General features: G+C 43.7%; 3 protein-coding genes across 8 annotated transcripts in view; 2 read left to right on the top strand and 1 right to left on the bottom strand.

Moving 5' to 3' along the window:
• The window catches only part of dapp1 (dual adaptor of phosphotyrosine and 3-phosphoinositides), a 33,339-nt gene extending 27,840 nt beyond the window's left edge, over positions 1 to 5,499 (top strand). The window contains exons 8-9 of the mRNA XM_030130777.1: positions 2,000 to 2,087; positions 2,548 to 5,499. Coding sequence (XP_029986637.1) covers positions 2,000 to 2,087; positions 2,548 to 2,571 — 112 coding nt within the window. The 3' untranslated portion in view covers positions 2,572 to 5,499. The remainder of the gene's footprint in view (positions 1 to 1,999; positions 2,088 to 2,547) is intronic.
• A 1,952-nt stretch (positions 5,500 to 7,451) lies between these two features.
• On the bottom strand, positions 7,452 to 17,910 carry LOC115416913 (protein YIPF5-like). Of its 2 annotated transcripts, none has more exons than XM_030130784.1 (6): positions 17,863 to 17,910; positions 16,436 to 16,656; positions 13,161 to 13,297; positions 12,753 to 12,898; positions 11,373 to 11,554; positions 7,452 to 8,120 (listed from the first exon to the last, which is right to left on the bottom strand). In XM_030130784.1, exons 2-6 carry the CDS (start codon positions 16,621 to 16,623, stop codon positions 7,958 to 7,960), a joined length of 816 nt encoding a protein of 271 aa, XP_029986644.1. In that variant the 5' UTR covers positions 16,624 to 16,656; positions 17,863 to 17,910; the 3' UTR covers positions 7,452 to 7,957. The 2 variants fall into 2 exon arrangements, with proteins under 2 accessions (XP_029986644.1, XP_029986643.1); XM_030130783.1 differs by having other exon boundaries at positions 17,705 to 17,904.
• Positions 17,911 to 19,361: 1,451 nt separating this feature from the next.
• Positions 19,362 to 20,000, top strand: part of lamtor3 (late endosomal/lysosomal adaptor, MAPK and MTOR activator 3) — a 7,952-nt gene continuing 7,313 nt past the window's right edge. For 3 of the 5 annotated variants that reach the window (XM_030130788.1, XM_030130785.1, XM_030130789.1), the window contains exons 1-2: positions 19,362 to 19,454; positions 19,693 to 19,735. In XM_030130788.1, coding sequence (XP_029986648.1) covers positions 19,727 to 19,735 — 9 coding nt within the window. In that variant the 5' untranslated portion in view covers positions 19,362 to 19,454; positions 19,693 to 19,726. Of the gene's footprint in view, positions 19,455 to 19,686; positions 19,736 to 20,000 lie in introns of all 5 variants that reach the window. The other 2 variants (XM_030130786.1, XM_030130787.1) reach the window with 2 other exon arrangements.

Below are 20,000 nucleotides of genomic sequence, written 5' to 3'. Positions count from 1 at the left end.
AATAAAAACTATCAAACCTGCTTTAAAAACTAATTACAACTAACTGAATTAGAGAAAAAAAAGTCAAAACTAATTAAAACTAAACTATAATTAAAAATCCAAAACTATTAGAACATTGATGTGAGGTGGGTTTTTCAAGCATGACTGCAATAAAGACGAAAACAGAGAGAGACTCAGAGCTGTTGATGAAGATTCGTGTATGTCTTTCTTCAGTTCCTGCAAGAATATCAGTTTTGTGTTCGACTAAACAGGCCCAGGTTTCACACTGTGTAAATAAATTGAGACTAGATTTGCATTATATTTAAATAATTATACTTTTTGTGACATTTTTGTTTGGTGGTGTGCCTTGTGATTTTTCTGATGTAAAATATGTGCCGTGGCTCAAAAAAGTTGGGAAACACTGCATTATTGTACTGTAAGGAAAAGTGGGTCAGAAGGTCAAAGGTCAAAGCTGGTCATACAGTCACAGCTGTGGATGTGGTGTTGAGCACGAGCAGTGGACAAGTCACACTACACCTGTAATCCACAGGCTTTTCTGAAGGGGGGACCCTCCTGACTAATCACAGGTGGGCAATGTCATGACGGTAGCCTCACCTGATTGGTTAGTTACCTGCCTGTCTGTCTGTCTGTCTATGTGCAAGATAACTCAAAAACTTATGGACGGATTTTCAGGAAATTTTCAGGAAATGTTGATACTGGCACAAGGAAGAAATGATTGCATTTTGGTGGTGATGGGGGGGGGGGGGGGGGGCACTGATCTGTCTTGGCGGAGGCCTGCGCTCTCCGATTGCTTTTCTTGTCCTTCTTTTTCTCTAAGTGATGCCACCTTTTGCCTCCTCAGACGTACACTGTGTAGTGTCATGTGTCGCCTCCTATGTAACTGTGTCACAGAAGGACTGTTCCACACATTATGAAAGGAGGGGAGAGGACAGAAATGAGGAAGAAATAACAGCGACACAGCACGGAAGAATTACCCAAACTGTCCAAATACTTTTGTTTTATTGGATGACCAGTCCAGACTGAAAAAACAGGGAAGTCTGTCTTCCCTTTGGTAGAAAAGCCCACAGGTGGATGAGGGGTCCGATCCAGAGGGAATGGACACAGTTAGACCAAAGAGAACAGGCCAACAGACAAACACAACTGCACCCATGAGTGTACACCGGGGGGGGGGGGGGGGTACTTCCCCATGACGCTGAAATGTGATCATTGGGTTTGAAAAGAGGAAGAACAGAAGGAAACAGAGGAGGGGAGTGTACACAAATGAACGCAACAGCGGTTTGGCAGCATTTTTCCAACCTCTGATGTTTACTCTGACACAATGTGTGAGTTCAAGAGGAAATTCTGTTTTTACACCACGACTGGTCTGAGAACAGCAGCAGTGTGAGAGGAAACTGTGCACATTTACCCTAAACGCACATTTACCCTAAACGCACATTTACCCTAGACGCACATTTACCCTAAACGCACATTTACCCTAAACGCACATTTACCCTAGACGCACATTTACCCTAAACGCACATTTACCCTAAACGCACATTTACCCTAGACGCACATTTACCCTAGACGCACATTTACCCTAAACGCACATTTACCCTAAACGCACATTTACCCTAAACGCACATTTACCCTAGACGCACATTTACCCTAGACGCACATTTACCCTAAACGCACATTTACCCTAAACACACATTTACCCTAGACGCACATTTACCCTAAACACACATTTACCCTAAACACACATTTACCCTCAGCGTATGTTGGATTATTGATGTGAATATTGAACGAGTAACGACATCCTATATTTATACTAGAAACAACAAAGTCTTCAAACAGGAATTTCATTTAATTTCCATGTGTCCATGTGTCCACATGTCCATTTGTCCATGTGTCCACATGTCCATTTGTCCATGTGTCCATTTGTCCATGTGTCCACATGTCCATTTGTCCATGTGTCCACATGTCCATTTGTCCATGTGTCCATTTGTCCATGTGTCCACAGCCTGGTGTTTCCTGAGAGGACGTTCTATCTGTGTGCAAAGACAGGAGTGGAAGCAGACGAGTGGATTAAGATCCTCAGGTGGAAACTGGTAAGAGATGTACTGTCCACTGTACTGTCCACTGTCCATCTGTCCACTGTTGGTCAATCTGTCCACTGTCAGTCAGTCTGTCCACTGTCGGTCAGTCTTAAACACAGCATACTGTCCAATGTCAGTCAGTCTCTCCATTGTCGGTCGGTCTGCCCACTGTCGGTCAGTCTTTCCACTGTTGGTCAGTCTTATACACAAGGTACTGTCCACTGTTGGTCAGTCTGTCCACTGTCGGTCAGTCTTAAACAGAATGTACCATCCACTGTTGGTCAGTCTGCCCACTGTCCATCAGTCTGTTCACTGTCGGTCAGTCTGTTCACTGTTGGTCAGTCTGTCCACTGTCGGTCAGTCTGTTGGTCAGTCTGTCCACTGTTGGTCAGTCTGTCCACTGTTGATCAGTCTGTCCATTGTCGGTCAGTCTGTCGGTCAGTCTTAAACAATTATTGTTCTGTGTTTCCAGTCACAGATAAGGAAGGGCCGATGACATCCCATGAGCTCCATGAACAGTAACCATGGCAACAGCAGCAGCAGCAGAGATGACCCTGAATGCATCGTCTGGACGACTGTCCTGGTGGACTGTCCTGGTGGGACTGTCCTAGTGGGGCTGTCCTAGTGGGGCTGTCCTAGTGGGACTGTCCTGGTGGGACTGTCCTGTTAGGACTGTCCTGGTGGGACTGTCCTAGTGGGACTGTCCTAGTGGGGCTGTCCTAGTGGGGCTGTCCTAGTGGGACTGTCCTGGTGGGACTGTCCTGTTAGGACTGTCCTGGTGGGACTGTCCTGGTGGACTGTCCTGTTGGGACTGTCCTGGTGGGACTGTCCTGGTGGACTGTCCTGTTGGGACTGTCCTGGTGGGACTGTCCTGTTAGGACTGTCCTGGTGGGACTGTCCTGGTGGACTGTCCTGTTGGGACTGTCCTGGTGGGACTGTCCTAGTGGGGCTGTCCTAGTGGGGCTGTCCTAGTGGGACTGTCCTGGTGGGACTGTCCTGTTAGGACTGTCCTGGTGGGACTGTCCTAGTGGGACTGTCCTGTTAGGACTGTCCTGGTGGGACTGTCCTAGTGGGACTGTCCTGGTGGGACTGTCCTGGTGGGACTGTCCTGTTGGGACTGTCCTGGTGGGACTGTCCTAGTGGGACTGTCCTAGTGGGACTGTCCTGGTGGACTGTCCTGTTAGGACTGTCCTGGTGGGACTGTCCTGTTAGGACTGTCCTGGTGGGACTGTCCTAGTGGGACTGTCCTGGTGGGACTGTCCTAGTGGGACTGTCCTAGTGGGACTGTCCTGGTGGACTGTCCTGTTAGGACTGTCCTGGTGGGACTGTCCTGGTGGGACTGTCCTGGTGGGACTGTCCTAGTGGGACTGTCCTGGTGGGACTGTCCTAGTGGACTGTCCTGTTGGGACTGTCCTGGTGGGACTGTCCTAGTGGGACTGTCCTGTTAGGACTGTCCTGGTGGGACTGTCCTGGTGGACTGTCCTGGTGGGACTGTCCTGGTGGGACTGTCTTGGTGGACTGTCCTGTTGGGACTGTCCTGGTGGGACTGTCCTAGTGGGACCGTCCTGGTGGGACTGTCCTAGTGGGGCTGTCCTAGTGGGACTGTCCTGGTGGGACTGTCCTGTTAGGACTGTCCTGGTGGGACTGTCCTAGTGGGACTGTCCTGGTGGGACTGTCCTGTTGGGACTGTCCTGGTGGGACTGTCCTGTTGGGACTGTCCTGGTGGGACTGTCCTAGTGGGACTGTCCTGTTAGGACTGTCCTGGTGGGACTGTCCTGGTGGGACTGTCTTGGTGGACTGTCCTGTTGGGACTGTCCTGGTGGGACTGTCCTAGTGGGACCGTCCTGGTGGGACTGTCCTGTTAGGACTGTCCTGGTGGACTGTCCTGTTGGGACTGTCCTGGTGGGACTGTCCTAGTGGGACTGTCCTGGTGGGACTGTCCTGGTGAACTGTCCTAGTGGGACTGTCCTGGTGGACTGTCCTGGTGGGACTGTCCTGGTGGACTGTCCTGGTGGACTGTCCTAGTGGACTGTCCTGGTGGGACTGTCCTGGTGGACTGTCCTGGTGGACTGTCCTAGTGGGACTGTCCTAGTGGACTGTCCTAGTGGGACTGTCCTAGTGGGACTGTCCTGGTGAACTGTCCTAGTGGGGCTGTCCTAGTGGACTGTCCTAGTGGGACTGTCCTAGTGGACTGTCCTAGTGGGACTGTCCTGGTGAACTGTCCTAGTGGGGCTGTCCTAGTGGACTGTCCTAGTGGACTGTCCTGGTGGACTGTCCTAGTGGACTGTCCTAGTGGGACTGTCCTAGTGGGACTGTCCTAGTGGACTGTCCTAGTGGGACTGTCCTAGTGGACTGTCCTGGTGGACTGTCCTAGTGGGACTGTCCTAGTGGACTGTCCTAGTGGGACTGTCCTGGTGAACTGTCCTAGTGGGGCTGTCCTAGTGGGGCTGTCCTAGTGGACTGTCCTAGTGGACTGTCCTAGTGGGACTGTCCTAGTGGACTGTCCTGGTGGACTGTCCTAGTGGGACTGTCCTAGTGGACTGTCCTAGTGGGGCTGTCCTAGTGGGGCTGTCCTAGTGGACTGTCCTAGTGGACTGTCCTAGTGGGGCTGTCCTAGTGGACTGTCCTAGTGGGACTGTCCTAGTGGACTGTCCTAGTGGACTGTCCTGGTGGACTGTCCTAGTGGACTGTCCTAGTGGGACTGTCCTAGTGGACTGTCCTGGTGGACTGTCCTAGTGGGACTGTCCTAGTGGACTGTCCTGGTGGACTGTCCTAGTGGGACTGTCCTGGTGGACTGTCCTGTTGGGACTGTCCTAGTGGACTGTCCTGGTGGACTGTCCTAGTGGGACTGTCCTAGTGGGACTGTCCTGGTGGGACTGTCCTAGTGGGACTGTCCTGGTGGACTGTCCTGTTGGGACTGTCCTAGTGGACTGTCCTGGTGGACTGTCCTAGTGGGACTGTCCTAGTGGGACTGTCCTGGTGGGACTGTCCTAGTGGGACTGTCCTAGTGGACTGTCCTGGTGGACTGTCCTAGTGGGACTGTCCTAGTGGACTGTCCTGGTGGACTGTCCTAGTGGGACTGTCCTAGTGGGACTGTCCTGGTGGGACTGTCCTAGTGGGACTGTCCTAGTGGACTGTCCTGGTGGACTGTCCTAGTGGGACTGTCCTAGTGGACTGTCCTGGTGGACTGTCGTAGTGGACTGTCCTAGTGGGACTGTCCTAGTGGACTGTCCTGGTGGACTGTCCTAGTGGGACTGTCCTAGTGGACTGTCCTAGTGGACTGTCCTGGTGGACTGTCGTAGTGGGACTGTCCTAGTGGACTGTCCTAGTGGACTGTCCTGGTGGACTGTCGTAGTGGACTGTGAATGTATAATTCTGAGTGTTTTCTTCAGTGTTTGTTGTGAATAAATGTTCTCTCTCTCTTTCCCAGTGTTTAATAAATGTGTGTGTTCTGTCGTTTAATGGTTTGAACTGTAGACTGTTAGGGTTTGGGTCACTGTGATCGGATAGGAAGCATCAACTGATAGACCTCCCCCTAATGGCTGGAGTCAGTGTATATATATATATATATATATATATATATATATATATACTGCAGTGTTTGTCACACTGGGGGGGGGGGGGGGTGTTGAAGGACATGAGAGGAACATCTGCAGATAATGCTAAGATCCACCTCTTTCTTCCCTGGGATTGACTTCCTTTTTTCCACAGACAACAGTGAGGGTAAAGGTGGTAGAAATGAGTGGAACCGACCAGACTGTCACTGAAGGTCCAGAAGAGACAGATGTCCAAAAGAGGACCAGAAGAGGACGGGAAACAGCACAGACAGGTCCACTGTGGACAGACAGGTCCACCAGATGAGTCTGGTCCCCTTCAGAATCCACTAGAACACCGTTCTAAATGTGTGATCCACCACAGGAGGCAGTGAACCCTTCTGTGAACCAACATGTAGTTAATACAGTCTGTTCAAAATGGAAAAGATATTTAACAAACAATGTTTATGTCAGTCAGCTCTGCACAGCATCAAAACTATCACATGTACTGAACGACCACATCTACAACACATGGTTCCCAATGAGTCAATGCACTAGTGTGTGTGTGTGTATACATACATACATATATATATATATATATATATATATATATATATATATATATATATATATATATATATATATATATATCAGTGTCTTTCAGACAGCTGAAGCTCATTGTTGGCTTACATTAAAAAAAAAAAAAAAGTGCAGTTCTTTAAACATAAATTCATCCTCTGTTCCTTTTTCAGAAAATGCTCAGTTTCCTTTTCGTACCAACTAAACAAGAAAACGTGTCCCTTCAGTGCAGTGTACCAGTTAGTCCAGTGGTTGTGTTTTCTTTCAGGTCAGTAAATGAACAGTTCATTTGGTTTGTGTGATTCCACAGCAGAATGTGTGACGTATTAAACTGAACTGTGTCAGTGAAGGAGCAGATCTGAAAACAGCTGTCAATCAAACCGCATTCAGCCTTTGGACCCGTCCTCCAATCAGCACGTGGAATCCCGGCGTCCAGCCCGGCCGAGCTCCGCCCACGACTCCGTTCACCCCAGGAGATGCCGAGCGTCCGGGGGCGGGACAACAGAGTGTCATGTGTCCAGTGCTGGTCCAGTCTGTAGTGGTTTTTCCAGCAGTTCCACTCAGTCCCATTGAAGTGCATGGACGCTGAGCGTCTACGGACAAATGCACTGAGCAGAGATGGAATGAACAAACACAGACACGGGAATGGAGGAGAAGTGAACAACATCCAGTCCACTGATCTGGGATCAGACTGATTCTGAACCAACTGGTCTGAGAGATGAACGTGTTCCAACACATTTGGAGTCAATGAAATGAAAACAACTGAACAGATTTGAGCATTTAATGGGAGTCATTTTAGGAGAAGATGAGCTTCCATTGCAGTCTGACACTAAACACCTCGGACGTAAATCTTCTTGTGTCCCACCTGGGTGCTGTCTCCTTCAGACTCAGTCCTCTACAGGCCTGGAAGCCTGAGGGTTCTGTGCAGGATCCTAGCTGTTCCTTGGACTCTTCTCTTTTGGACACAGATCTCTGATGTGGTTCCTGGTATCTGCTGGCTGTGGCTTGATAACTCAGTGGTTTGCACCACTGACTTTGGGGCAGAAGGTTGCTGGTTCGAACCCCGGCAGGAGCAAAGCATGGATCCAGGTGGGCCCTTGGGCAAGGCCTATACCTCCAAATGAGTGTTACAATAAATAATGAGTCATACCAGCTTAGACGTTGACCAGGACAACAAGGTCCACATCAGGTGTCGGGGAACCAGGACATGCTGATGTCAAACTGGAACAAGACATTCACAGACCAGGGCAGAGAACATGGTACTGATGGAGTGTGTGTGTATGTGTGTATATATATATATATATATATATATATATATATATATATATATATATATATATATATATATCTTTCACATGTAATAAATCCTAAATGTACCCATATCTGTGCATTCCGTCCACATCCTGTATTGATATGCAGATGTTTTTAGTGCCAACATTAACTTTTTAACTTTCACAGCCAACTGAAGCCTTTTTGAAAATTCATGAACTTCTGATTTCAACCATTAAACTGTTTCCAATGTGTTGATGTGTTCCCTCCAAACTGCATGTATTATATGTAGTTTAAACAGGAAAGGAGACCGTCAGGAAACTACCTTTGACTTGAACCAGACCGCAACAAGTTATTGAAGGAACCAAGAAAGATGGGTCAGATGAGGTATTATTAAAAAAAACAGTGACAGATTTGTTTATCCTGACTTTAATGTCATTTGTTTGAGCAGACTTTGTAGAGTTGAAGTATGTGTGTCCATAAATGAAAAAGTGTTGAATGTTAGAAGACGGTCAGCAGAGCAAACAGTCCGTAGAGCAGAGCACATGGATATGCCACCAGCAGCTGCTGACCGTCCATGCACAGAGTGGAGCTGAAGATCTTAGAGGCAGAAAAACTACACCAACCAATGACGGACAGAGCCAGGACTGAACCCACTGCGTCTCTGAGAAGACAAGAAGAGCATGCACAGGTTAATGAGAAGACAAGAAGAGCATCCACAGGTTAATGAGAAGACAAGAAGAACGTCCACAGGTTAATGAGAAGACAAGAAGAGCATCCACAGGTTAATGAGAAGACAAGAAGACAAGAAGAGCATCCACAGGTTAATGAGAAGACAAGAAGACAGCGTCCACAAGTTAATGAGAAGACAAGAAGACAGCGTCCACAAGTTAATGAGAAGACAAGAAGGGCGTCCACAGGTTAATGAGAAGACAAGAAGACAAGAAGAGCATCCACAGGTTAATGAGAAGACAAGAACAGCATCCACAGGTTAATGAGAAGACAAGAAGAACGTCCACAGGTTAATGAGAAGACAAGAAGAGCATCCACAGGTTAATGAGAAGACAAGAAGAGCATCCACAGGTTAATGAGAAGACAAGAAGACAGCGTCCACAAGTTAATGAGAAGACAAGAAGACAGCGTCCACAAGTTAATGAGAAGACAAGAAGAGCGTCCACAGGTTAATGAGAAGACAAGAAGACAAGAAGAGCATCCACAGGTTAATGAGAAGACAAGAAGAGCATCCACAGGTTAATGAGAAGACAAGAAGACAAGAAGAGCATCCACAGATTAATGAGAAGACAAGAAGACAGTGTCCACAGGTTAATGAGAAGACAAGAAGACAGCGTCCACAAGTTAATGAGAAGACAAGAAGAGCGTCCACAGGTTAATGAGAAGACAAGAAGACAAGAAGAGCATCCACAGGTTAATGAGAAGACAAGAAGACAAGAAGAGCATCCACAGATTAATGAGAAGACAAGAAGACAGCGTCCACAGGTTAATGAGAAGACAAGAAGACAGTGTCCACAGGTTAATGAGAAGACAAGAAGAGCGTCCACAGGTTAATAGAAGACAAGAAGACAAGAAGAGCATCCACAGGTTAATGAGAAGACAAGAAGAACGTCCACAGGTTAATGAGAAGACAAGAAGAACGTCCACAGGTTAATGAGAAGACAAGAAGAGCATCCACAGGTTAATGAGAAGACAAGAAGACAGCGTCCACAGGTTAATGAGAAGACAAGAAGACAGCGTCCACAAGTTAATGAGAAGACAAGAAGACAGCGTCCACAGGTTAATGAGAAGACAAGAAGACAGCGTCCACAGGTTAATGAGAAGACAAGAAGAGCGTCCACAGGTTAATGAGAAGACAAGAAGACAGCGTCCACAGGTTAATGAGAAGACAAGAAGACAGCGTCCACAGGTTAATGAGAAGACAAGAAGAGCATCCACAGGTTAATAGAAGACAAGAAGACAAGAAGAGCATCCACAGGTTAATGAGAAGACAAGAAGACAAGAAGAGCATCCACAGATTAATGAGAAGACAAGAAGACAGCGTCCACAGGTTAATGAGAAGACAAGAAGACAGTGTCCACAGGTTAATAGAAGACAAGAAGAGCATCCACAGGTTAATAGAAGACAAGAAGAGCGTCCACAGGTTAATAGAAGACAAGAAGACAAGAAGAGCATCCACAGGTTAATGAGAAGACAAGAAGAACGTCCACAGGTTAATGAGAAGACAAGAAGAGCGTCCACAGGTTAATGAGAAGACAAGAAGAGCATCCACAGGTTAATGAGAAGACAAGAAGACAGCGTCCACAGGTTAATGAGAAGACAAGAAGACAGCGTCCACAAGTTAATGAGAAGACAAGAAGACAGCGTCCACAGGTTAATGAGAAGACAAGAAGAGCATCCACAGGTTAATGAGAAGACAAGAAGAGCATCCACAGGTTAATGAGAAGACAAGAAGACAGCGTCCACAGGTTAATGAGAAGACAAGAAGACAGCGTCCACAGGTTAATGAGAAGACAAGAAGACAGCGTCCACAGGTTAATGAGAAGACAAGAAGACAGCGTCCACAGGTTAATGAGAAGACAAGAAGACAAGAAGAGCATCCACAGGTTAATGAGAAGACAAGAAGACAGCGTCCACAGGTTAATGAGAAGACAAGAAGAGCATCCACAGGTTAATGAGTCCACTGTCCACCGACAGTGGGAGGGGTCTATCACTGGTCCCACCCATTATTAACCCTTTACAGTTCCACTCATAAACCCTCTGAAAGCCTTAGTGTGTTATTGGAGGACAGAACAGGACTGTGTCCTCCTGAGACCCAGCAATGCATTTGTGTCCTCTGTACACTGTAAAAAAAATAAAAAAAAGTCGTAAAAAAATGATATTATTCCGGCAGCAGGGCTGCCAAAAAAAATACTGTAAAATACCAGAAAATAACCATCTCATAAAATACGGAAATTTTCCATAATTAAAATAGTTTTTTGCCCTAAGTTTGCATGAGATTTTGCTTTTTTTCACTCTTTAATGTTTAATAAAGAATATTTACATGTATTAAAACAATCCAATTCCCTATAAATATATATATAAATAATTTTCAGTGAGACTCAGTTGTCCAATCCACTGATAAAAACTGTATTTGGACAGTTTATCAGTGCTTATACATGTTATACATTCACAAAAATACATTTATTCAACATTTGTGTTGTGAAACCTCCTGTAATTACACAAGATATTTGTCAATTAACAAACAAGTCTGGTTCAACTGACAGAACTAATACTTCTGTTACTGTTAACTGTCAGTAATTTTATCTGGTTTTATTTATTTATTTATTTATTTTTACAGTATTAAACTTTAAATTAACAGTTTAATCTCATCAATGGAAAATAAATATTTGTGAAATTATGATACATTTGTAAATGTATTTTAACTGTATTTTTCTGTGAAAAAAGAAAAAAATTCTTTCAAAAAATGTTAATTTTATGGTTCGTCACAGTTCCAGTTTCCTCCTGTTCTTTTCCATTTGACATGTAAAATCACAGTCTGTTTTTGTCATTTCATTGATATTTTCCTGTATCTGAAAAATACAGAAAAAAATCTGTAAAATAAACAGTGAAAATTCTGTTAAATTACAGATTTTTTTTTTTTTTCAGTGTAGAAGGAACCACATCCAAATCTCTGTGTTATCATATATGTGAACTGTATTAGAATATAAGGAACATCATTACTGAGAACATGACAGGAAACAGTTGGATGGAACAGTTGAAAGCATCACAGCTGATTTACCTGTTATAGTGTTTAGAACTAAATCAATAACCTTCATGTTTTGACACTAACACGTCCGTACTTCCATAACAACACAGTCCCACACATGTAATGGGATACCCACACAGGTAATGGGATACTTACTGCAAAGAGAAGACGACCGCATACACAGACAGGACCACCATGGGCAGGAGACAGTACCCCAGGACACTGGCCACGCAGCCGGAGGAAACCCTGGTAGCACTCATCAGACTGAGCAGGACGTACATGCCAACGCAGGCGGCAGCGCTGATACCGTACACGTACCCAAAGTGGGCTTTACCTGCCTGGACCAACACACAAGCAACAGAACCGTCCTGAACTTTAAAAAAATAATTTTTAAAAAATTGTAAAAAAATTAAATTCAACTAAAAAAAAAAAAAAAAAAAAAATATATATATATATATATATATATATATATATATATATATATATATATATTTATTTTAATTTAATAAAATAAATTGTACAATTTTTTTTTAAATTACATAAATAAAAAAAAAATAAAAAAATGATTTAAAAAATAATAAGAATTTAAAAATAAATAAATAAATAAATAAATAAATAAATAATTGTCCTGAATGAGGACACAACCATCAGAACCCTCCTGAACTTCGAGAAATTAATTAATTCATTTAAAAAAATAAATAAATAAAAAATTAAATAAATAAAAAAATAAATAAGTAAAAATATATAAATAAATAAAAAACAAAAACAAACAAACAAAAAAGAACCGTCCTGAACAAGGACACACCAAACCAGAACTGTCCTGAATTTAAAAAAAAGAATTAAATAAAAGAAAAAAATAAAAATAAATAAATAAACAAAAAAGATTAAAAAAAGAAAACAACAACATAAAAACAAATAAGAAAATTAAAATAAATAAATAAATAAAAATATAAATAAATAAAAAAATTAAAACAATAAAAAAGAATCCTCCTGAACGAGTCACATGACCATCAGAACTGTCCTGAACAAGGCGGGGCTTAACTGGTGTCCACAGTAGATGAAGCCGGTGTGGGCGGGGCCTAACTGGTGTCAGGACACAAACAGAGTCCTGGCAGATCCAGATCCAGATCCAGATCCTTGTCCCATTATTGGTCTGGTCTGTCCACCAGACACGAGGAGTCCTCCACAGATAAGTGGACCATTAGCAGCCGGGTGGGGTGGGGGGGGTCCTGATCCAGATCCAGACTCACTGTGGGCTCAGTGGGCGGAGCCAACCAAATGGACCCCTCGCCTTGGTGTGTTTTTTACTCCAGCCCCTTTGAACGGACCTACAGACCCTCATGAAAGAAAGGCTTTTACACTTTTCTGAACGTTCTGACCACCTCAGTGTCTGGAGGTTTGTCTGGGTCCAGTTCCTTCTAGACTTCTAGAGCGTCCACTTACAGGGACATGTCCCTACAGACCCTCAGGTGGTCCTGTCCCTACAAACCCTCAGGTGGTCCTGCCTAGACCTGATGTCCCCCTTTACTAACTCACCATCATTAATGTGACTCCCAGGGCGATGCAGAACACGATGGGTCCGGTCAGATCCGTCTCGTTCATGATGCTGCCGTCTGCAGGTTTAAAGACGTTCAACACAGTCAGGGTCTTCTGCCAGATGTGGTCGAAGTTAACGCCCAGTTCTGGAGAACACAAAGAACTGTGAAAACAACAAAGAACTGTGAAAACAACAAAGAACTGTGAAAACAACAAAGAGCTGTGAGAACAGGAGGATCATTGGATTGTTTTTGGATTCTGTTTGCATTCAGAGGAACGAACAGACTGAGGGAATGTCTGGGACAACATGTGGAACTAAACTAAATGGAACTAAAGTCCATGGAACTAAACTTCACCTCAACTCCACATGTGTATGGTAGAGGTTTGGAACAGACGGGTTTGCTTTACCCTCCAGAAGAGGAGGTTCCTCTTCGTAGGCCTGTGGTCCTCCTTCGGTCCCGATAGATCCGGTAGACTGGTAGAACTGGTCAGTGTACTGCTGCTCCATAGATGGATCCAGAAGTCCAGACGAGAACTGAGCTCCCCTGAAAATACATTTACCATCAAAAACCCCGATCAGATGAAGAACTGTCACAACAGAAGGTTCATGTACGTGGTCAGACCTACAGAAGGTTCAGACCTACAGAGGGTTCAGACCTACAGAAGGTTCAGACCTACAGAGGGTTCAGACCTACAGAAGGTTCAGACCTACAGAGGGTTCAGACCTACAGAAGGTTCAGACCTACAGAGGGTTCAGACCTACAGAAGGTTCAGACCTACAGAGGGTTCAGACCTACAGAAGGTTCATGTATGTGGTCAGACCTACTGTGTCACACATTCTAAACCTGAAGACCACATTCCTCTGTTTCAGTCTACAGATGTTTTTATTCATGTACTCACTTTTCCCTCAGTTAATCACATCCTCTACAAACGCTTAATATCCATCCATCCATCCATCCATCCTCTTCCTCTTATCCGAGGCCAGGTCATGGGGGTAACAGTCTAAGCAGGGATGCCCAGACTCCTCCCTCTCCTCAGACTCCTCCTCCAGCTCTTCCGGGGGGACCCTGAGGCGTTCCTAGTCCAGCCCACAGACATAGTTCCTCCAGTGTGTCCTAGGTCATTCCCGAGGTCTCCTCCTGGTGGGACATGCCCAGAACACCTCCCCAGGAAGGAGTCCAGGAGGATCTGAACCAGATGTCTGATCCACCTCAGCTGGTTCCTCTGGATGTGGAGGAGCAGCTGCTCTACTCCGAGCTCCTCCCTGGTGACTGAGCTCCTCCCCCTATCCCTAAGGGTGTGCCTACCCACCCTACAGAGGAAACTCACTTGGACCACTTGTATCTGGGACCTGGTCCTTTCAGTCCTGACCCAAAGCTCATGACCACAGGTGAGGGTCTGAACGTAGACTGAGGGTAAATCCAGAGCTTCTCCTTTGGGCTCAGCTCCTTCTGAACCACGACAGACCCATAAAACCACTGCATCACTGCAGACGCTGCATCGATCCGTCTGTCAATCTGAACCTCCATCCTTCCTTCACTCGTGAACCAGACCCACATACTTGAACTCCTCCACTTGGAGCAAAGACTCCCCACCGACCCGGAGAGGGCAGACCACCTTTTTCCGGTCGAGAACCATGGCCTCGGATTTGGAGGTGCTGATCCTCATCCCACTGCTTCACACTGGGCTGTAAACTTCCCCAGGGTACGCTGAAGGTCCAGGTTCCACCAGGCCAACAGGACAACATCATCTGCCAAAAGCAGAGATGAAATCCTGTGGTCCCCAAACCGGACCCCCTCCGGCCCCTGGCTGCGCCTAGAAATTCTGTCCATAAAAATGATGAACAGAACCGGTGCCAAAGGGCAGACCTGGTGGAGAGCTTAAAACTGTGAGAAAAACTATGAGCAAAGAGACGACCACCTGACCAAACATGTTCAGTCACTGACCAAGAACCTGGAGGAAAGGGTCACATTAGGTCAGTAAACTAAACTAAACTAAACCATACCAAACTAAACTAAACTAAACTAAAGTAAACCAAACCAAACCAAACTAAACTAAACTAAACTAAACTAAACTAAACCATACCAAACTAAACTAAACTAAAGTAAACCAAACCAAACCAAACTAAACTAAACTAAACTAAACTAAACCAAACCAAACTAAACTAAAGTAAACTAAAGTAAACCAAACCAAACTAAACTAAACTAAACCATACCAAACTAAACTAAACTAAACCAAACCAAACCAAACCAAACTAAACTAAACTAAACTAAACTAAACTAAACTAAACTAAACTAAACCAAACCAAACTAAACTAAACTAAAGTAAACCAAACCAAACTAAACTAAACTAAAGTAAACCAAACTAAACTAAACTAAACCAAACCAAACCAAACCAAACTAAACTAAACTAAACTAAACCATACCAAACTAAACTAAACTAAAGTAAACCAAACCAAACCAAACTAAACTAAACTAAACTAAACTAAACTAAACCAAACCAAACTAAACTAAACTAAACTAAACTAAACCAAACCAAACCAAACTAAACCAAACCAAACCAAACCAAACCAAACTAAACCAAACCAAACTAAACCAAACCAAACCAAAGTAAACTAAACTAAACTAAACTAAACCAAACCAAACCAAAGTAAACTAAACTAAACCAAACCAAACCAAACCAAACCAAACTAAACTAAACTAAACCAAACCAAACCAAACCAAACCAAAGTAAACTAAACTAAACTAAACCAAACCAAACCAAACCAAACTAAAGTAAACTAAACTAAACCAAACCAAAACAAAACAAAACAAACTAAACTAAACTAAACTAAACTAAACTAAACTAAACTAAACTAAACCAAACCAAACCAAACTAAACTAAACTAAACTAAACTAAACCAAACCAAACCAAACCAAACTCAACTCAACTCAACTCAACTGAACCTGACCGGACCAAGCCAAACCAAACCAAACCAAACTAAGCTAAGCTAAGCTAAGCTAAGCTAAGCTAAGCTAAGCTAAGCTAAACCAAACCAAACCAAACTAAACTAAACTAAACTAAACTAAACTAAACCAGACCAAACTAAACTAAACTAAACTGAACTAAACTAAACTAAACTAAACTAAACTAAACTAAACTAAACCAAACCAAACCAAACCAAACTAAACTAAACTAAACTAAACTAAACTAAACCAAACCAAACCAAACCAAACCAAACTAAACTAAACTAAACTAAACTAAACTAAACTAAACTAAACCAAACCAAACCAAACCAAACCAAACCCAACTCAACTCAACTCAACTGAACCTGACCGGACCAAGCCAAACCAAACCAAACCAAACTAAGCAAAGCTAAGCTAAGCTAAACTAAACTAAACCAGACCAAACTAAACTAAACTAAACTAAACTAAACTAAACTAAACTAAACTAAACTAAACCAGACCAAACTAAACTAAACTAAACTAAGCTAAACAACACTAAACTGAACTAAACTACACTAAACTAAACTAAACCAGACCAAACTAAACTAAACTAAACTAAACTAAACTAAACTAAACTGAACTAAACTAAACTAAACTAAACTAAACTAAACTAAACTAAACCGGACAAAACCAAACCAAATCTGTCTAAGCTGAACCTGACCCATCTGTGGTGTTCTTCTTCTTCTTCTTCATACTCACTCTTCTTCAGTTCCAGCTGTGTAGGCATCATAGCTCCAGTCCTTGATGACACTCTGGCTGCTGATGTCATATCCTGTCTGGTGGCTGATGTCATATCCTGTCTGGTGGCTGATGTCATATCCTGTCTGGTGGCTGATGTCATATCCTGTCTGGTAGAAGTCCTGCTCAAACTGCTCAAAGTCCCCCATGGTTTTCAGAAGCAACAACGTCAGCCAAAGATTCTGAGGAAGGAGTCACAGTTACTGCAGGAGTCACAGTTACTGCAGGAGTCACAGTTACTGCAGGAGTCACAGTTACTGTAGGAGTCACAGTTACTGGAGGAGTCAGTTACTGCAGGAGTCACAGTTACTGCAGGAGTCACAGTTACTGGAGGAGTCAGTTACTGCAGGAGTCACAGTTACTGGAGGAGTCAAAGTTACTGCAGGAGTCACAGTTACTGAAGGAGTCAGTTACTGTAGAAGTCACACTTACTGTAGGAGTCCCAGTTATTGCAGGAGTCACAGTTACTGTAGGAGTCACAGTTACTGTTGGAGTCACAGTTACTTTAGGGGTCACAGTTACTGCAGGAGTCACAGTTACTGTAGGAGTCACAGTTACTGCAGGAGTCACAGTTACTGTAGGAGTCACAGTTACTGCAGGAGTCACAGTTACTGTAGGAGTCACAGTTACTTTAGGGGTCACAGTTACTGCAGGAGTCACAGTTACTGAAGGAGTCAGTTACTGTAGAAGTCACACTTACTGTAGGAGTCACAGTTACTGCAGGAGTCACAGTTACTGGAGGAGTCAGTTACTGCAGGAGTCACAGTTACTGAAGGAGTCAGTTACTGTAGAAGTCACACTGTAGGAGTCACAGTTACTGCAGGAGTCACAGTTACTGGAGGAGTCAGTTACTGCAGGAGTCACAGTTACTGGAGGAGTCAAAGTTACTGCAGGAGTCACAGTTACTGTAGGAGTCACAGTTACTTTAGGAGTCACAGTTACTGTAGGAGTCACAGTTACTGCAGGAGTCACAGTTACTGTAGGAGTCACAGTTACTGCAGGAGTCACAGTTACTGTAGGAGTCACAGTTACTGCAGGAGTCACAGTTACTGTAGGAGTCACAGTTACTGGCAGAGTCACAGTTACTGTAGGAGTCACAGTTACTGTAGGAGTCACAGTTACTGGCAGAGTCACAGTTACTGTAGGAGTCACAGTTACTGGCAGAGTCACAGTTACTGCAGGAGTCACAGTTACTTCAGATCAAACTGTTGTACAGGACACATTACTAACCCCCTTCTCTTCTCTTCTCTTCTCTTCTCTTCTCTTCTCTTCTCTTCTCTTCTCTTCCCTTATCTTATCTTATCTTATCTTATCTTATCTTATCTTATCTTATCTTATCTTATCTTATCTTATCACACACATTAATCTCCTCCTCTCCTTAAACTCACCTCTTATCGTCGGTTGAACTCAGATCTCTCTCAGTCTTTTCACTGAACTCTTTCAGGACACACAACACATGTCTGTGGACACACTATTAATAGGCGTCTATATTTGGACATGAGGACATGATGGCTGATGGGAGCCTTTAGCTCACAGGGGTCAAACATACGGTCCCAGGCCCAAAACCAGCCCAAAACTGGCCCAAAAAAGGCCCAATACGGCCCATAACTGGCCCAAACCAGCCCAAAACCAGCCCAAAACCGACCCAAAACAGGCCCAAAACCAGCCCAAAACCAGCCCAAAACTGGCCCAAAACAGGCCCAAAACCAGCCCAAAAACTGCCCAAAACAGGCCCAAAATTGATCCAAAATAGGCCCAAAAACCAACCCAAACAGGCCCAAAAACAGCCTAAAACAGGCCCAAAACCAGCCCAAAACTGGCCCAAAACCAGCCCAAAACTGGCCCAAAACCAGCCCAAAACCGGCCCATCAGAGACTCCAATCTGTCCTGTGGGAGGGATCTGTGGAATGCAAAAAGGACTCTGAATATATTCCCAGTCCGCTGAGTTGAACTTCCACATACAGAGCAGTCTGAAATGAACAAGGTCAGACCCATAAAAGTAGAAGAACATAGAAATAATGACAAACACATGTCATAACACCTCTGAGTTTTAATGTAAAAAAAAAAAGTACAGTTACATGAAAATGTTTACATTTACAAAGTATACTTTCACAAAAAATGTGAAGAACCTGAATAAATATGAACAACCTGATTGGTCTAAAACAGGGCTGTCAAACATGTGACCTGGGGCCCAAAGGTGTCCCTCCAAAGGTTCCAATTTGGCCCCTGGGATGAATTTACAAAGTGTAAAAATTCCACAGTCCAGGCTGTGGAACTCATAAAAAACACGTAAAATCACCCAAAAATGACCCCAAACCACCTTACATTTCTCAAAAAACACCTAACATTATGCCCGTAAATAATGACAACTTCAAATGTTTGTCTTTGTTTTAGTGCAAAAACTCACATTAAATTGTGAAACTCTTTCCATTTCCAAACTCTCCTGTACCAATAAAATGTGACTAACCTGAACAAATGTGTCCAACCTGAAATGTCTGTATTAAATTCAGTCCAGTTTGAACTCTTTTCTTCCTGTTCCTCAGTGTTTAGTGTCTTTGCAGATCTGATCCAGAATGCACATGGACTAATGAGAAGTTACTGCTCACAAACACCTAAAACCACCCAAAAATCACCCTAAAATTACCACAAAAATGACCCCAAACCATCTAAAAATTACTCAAAAATCCACCTCAAAACCACCCAAAAATGACTTTAAATATTGGGTTCGCAAAGTTGGTCTAGATTTGTGTGAGGTTTATGCCCAGTATTTACCGGAAAACTCACTCAAACGGTCCTGTTTCTAGGTTGAATGTAGTTCATGTGTTTGTCCTACAGGGGGCAGCAGTGAACACCATACAGTCCTATTCTCACACAAATACCCACGAAGAAGAAACAGACCCGGAAGCAAAATAAGTCAGTCATGTGATTAGTGCTCAGTCTGTAGCTGCTGTTCCTGTGCCTGTAAAAGGACTGACTGAAGGTATGGAGCTGAAAAACACAGACACACCGTGTGTTTTTGGGTCTGTGGTATTAGTTTAATGTTTGTTCAGTTCACACTTGAATGTTCGGATGCAGTTGAAAACATGTCCGCGTTTGGAAGGAGGAAGTAGAAGCCATGCTAACGGCTAAAGCTAAAGCTAACATCTGATCCCGTTTTAGTCAACTCTGACGCAGACGAATTAAATGGTTCTGTTTTTATTATTATCCCGGTTTTTCAGGTGTTCGATCCCGGACCAGAGCAGAACCAGCACCATGGCTGACGTAAGTCACTGACAATGACGTCATAGTCACGCAATAAACAGCAGTTAGTGCGGGGGTGACACAAAAAAATAAATACACTAAAACACCCCCCAGATTTAAAAATCTTCCTGATGGAATCTGAAAAATATATATATATAAAAAAAAACAAAAACAAAAAAAAACAACAACAAAACTCTACCACCTTGACAATTTATAAATAATTCTTTAAAGTAGACTGAACTCTGACGCATTTATTTATTTGTGATATATATACATATATATATAT

The sequence above is a fragment of the Sphaeramia orbicularis genome, unplaced genomic scaffold, assembly GCF_902148855.1.
Source record: "Sphaeramia orbicularis unplaced genomic scaffold, fSphaOr1.1, whole genome shotgun sequence".
NCBI classification, from domain to species: Eukaryota; Metazoa; Chordata; class Actinopteri; order Kurtiformes; family Apogonidae; genus Sphaeramia; species Sphaeramia orbicularis.
Note: the sequence above shows the minus strand (reverse complement) of the source record. Positions and strands in the feature narration are given on the sequence as shown.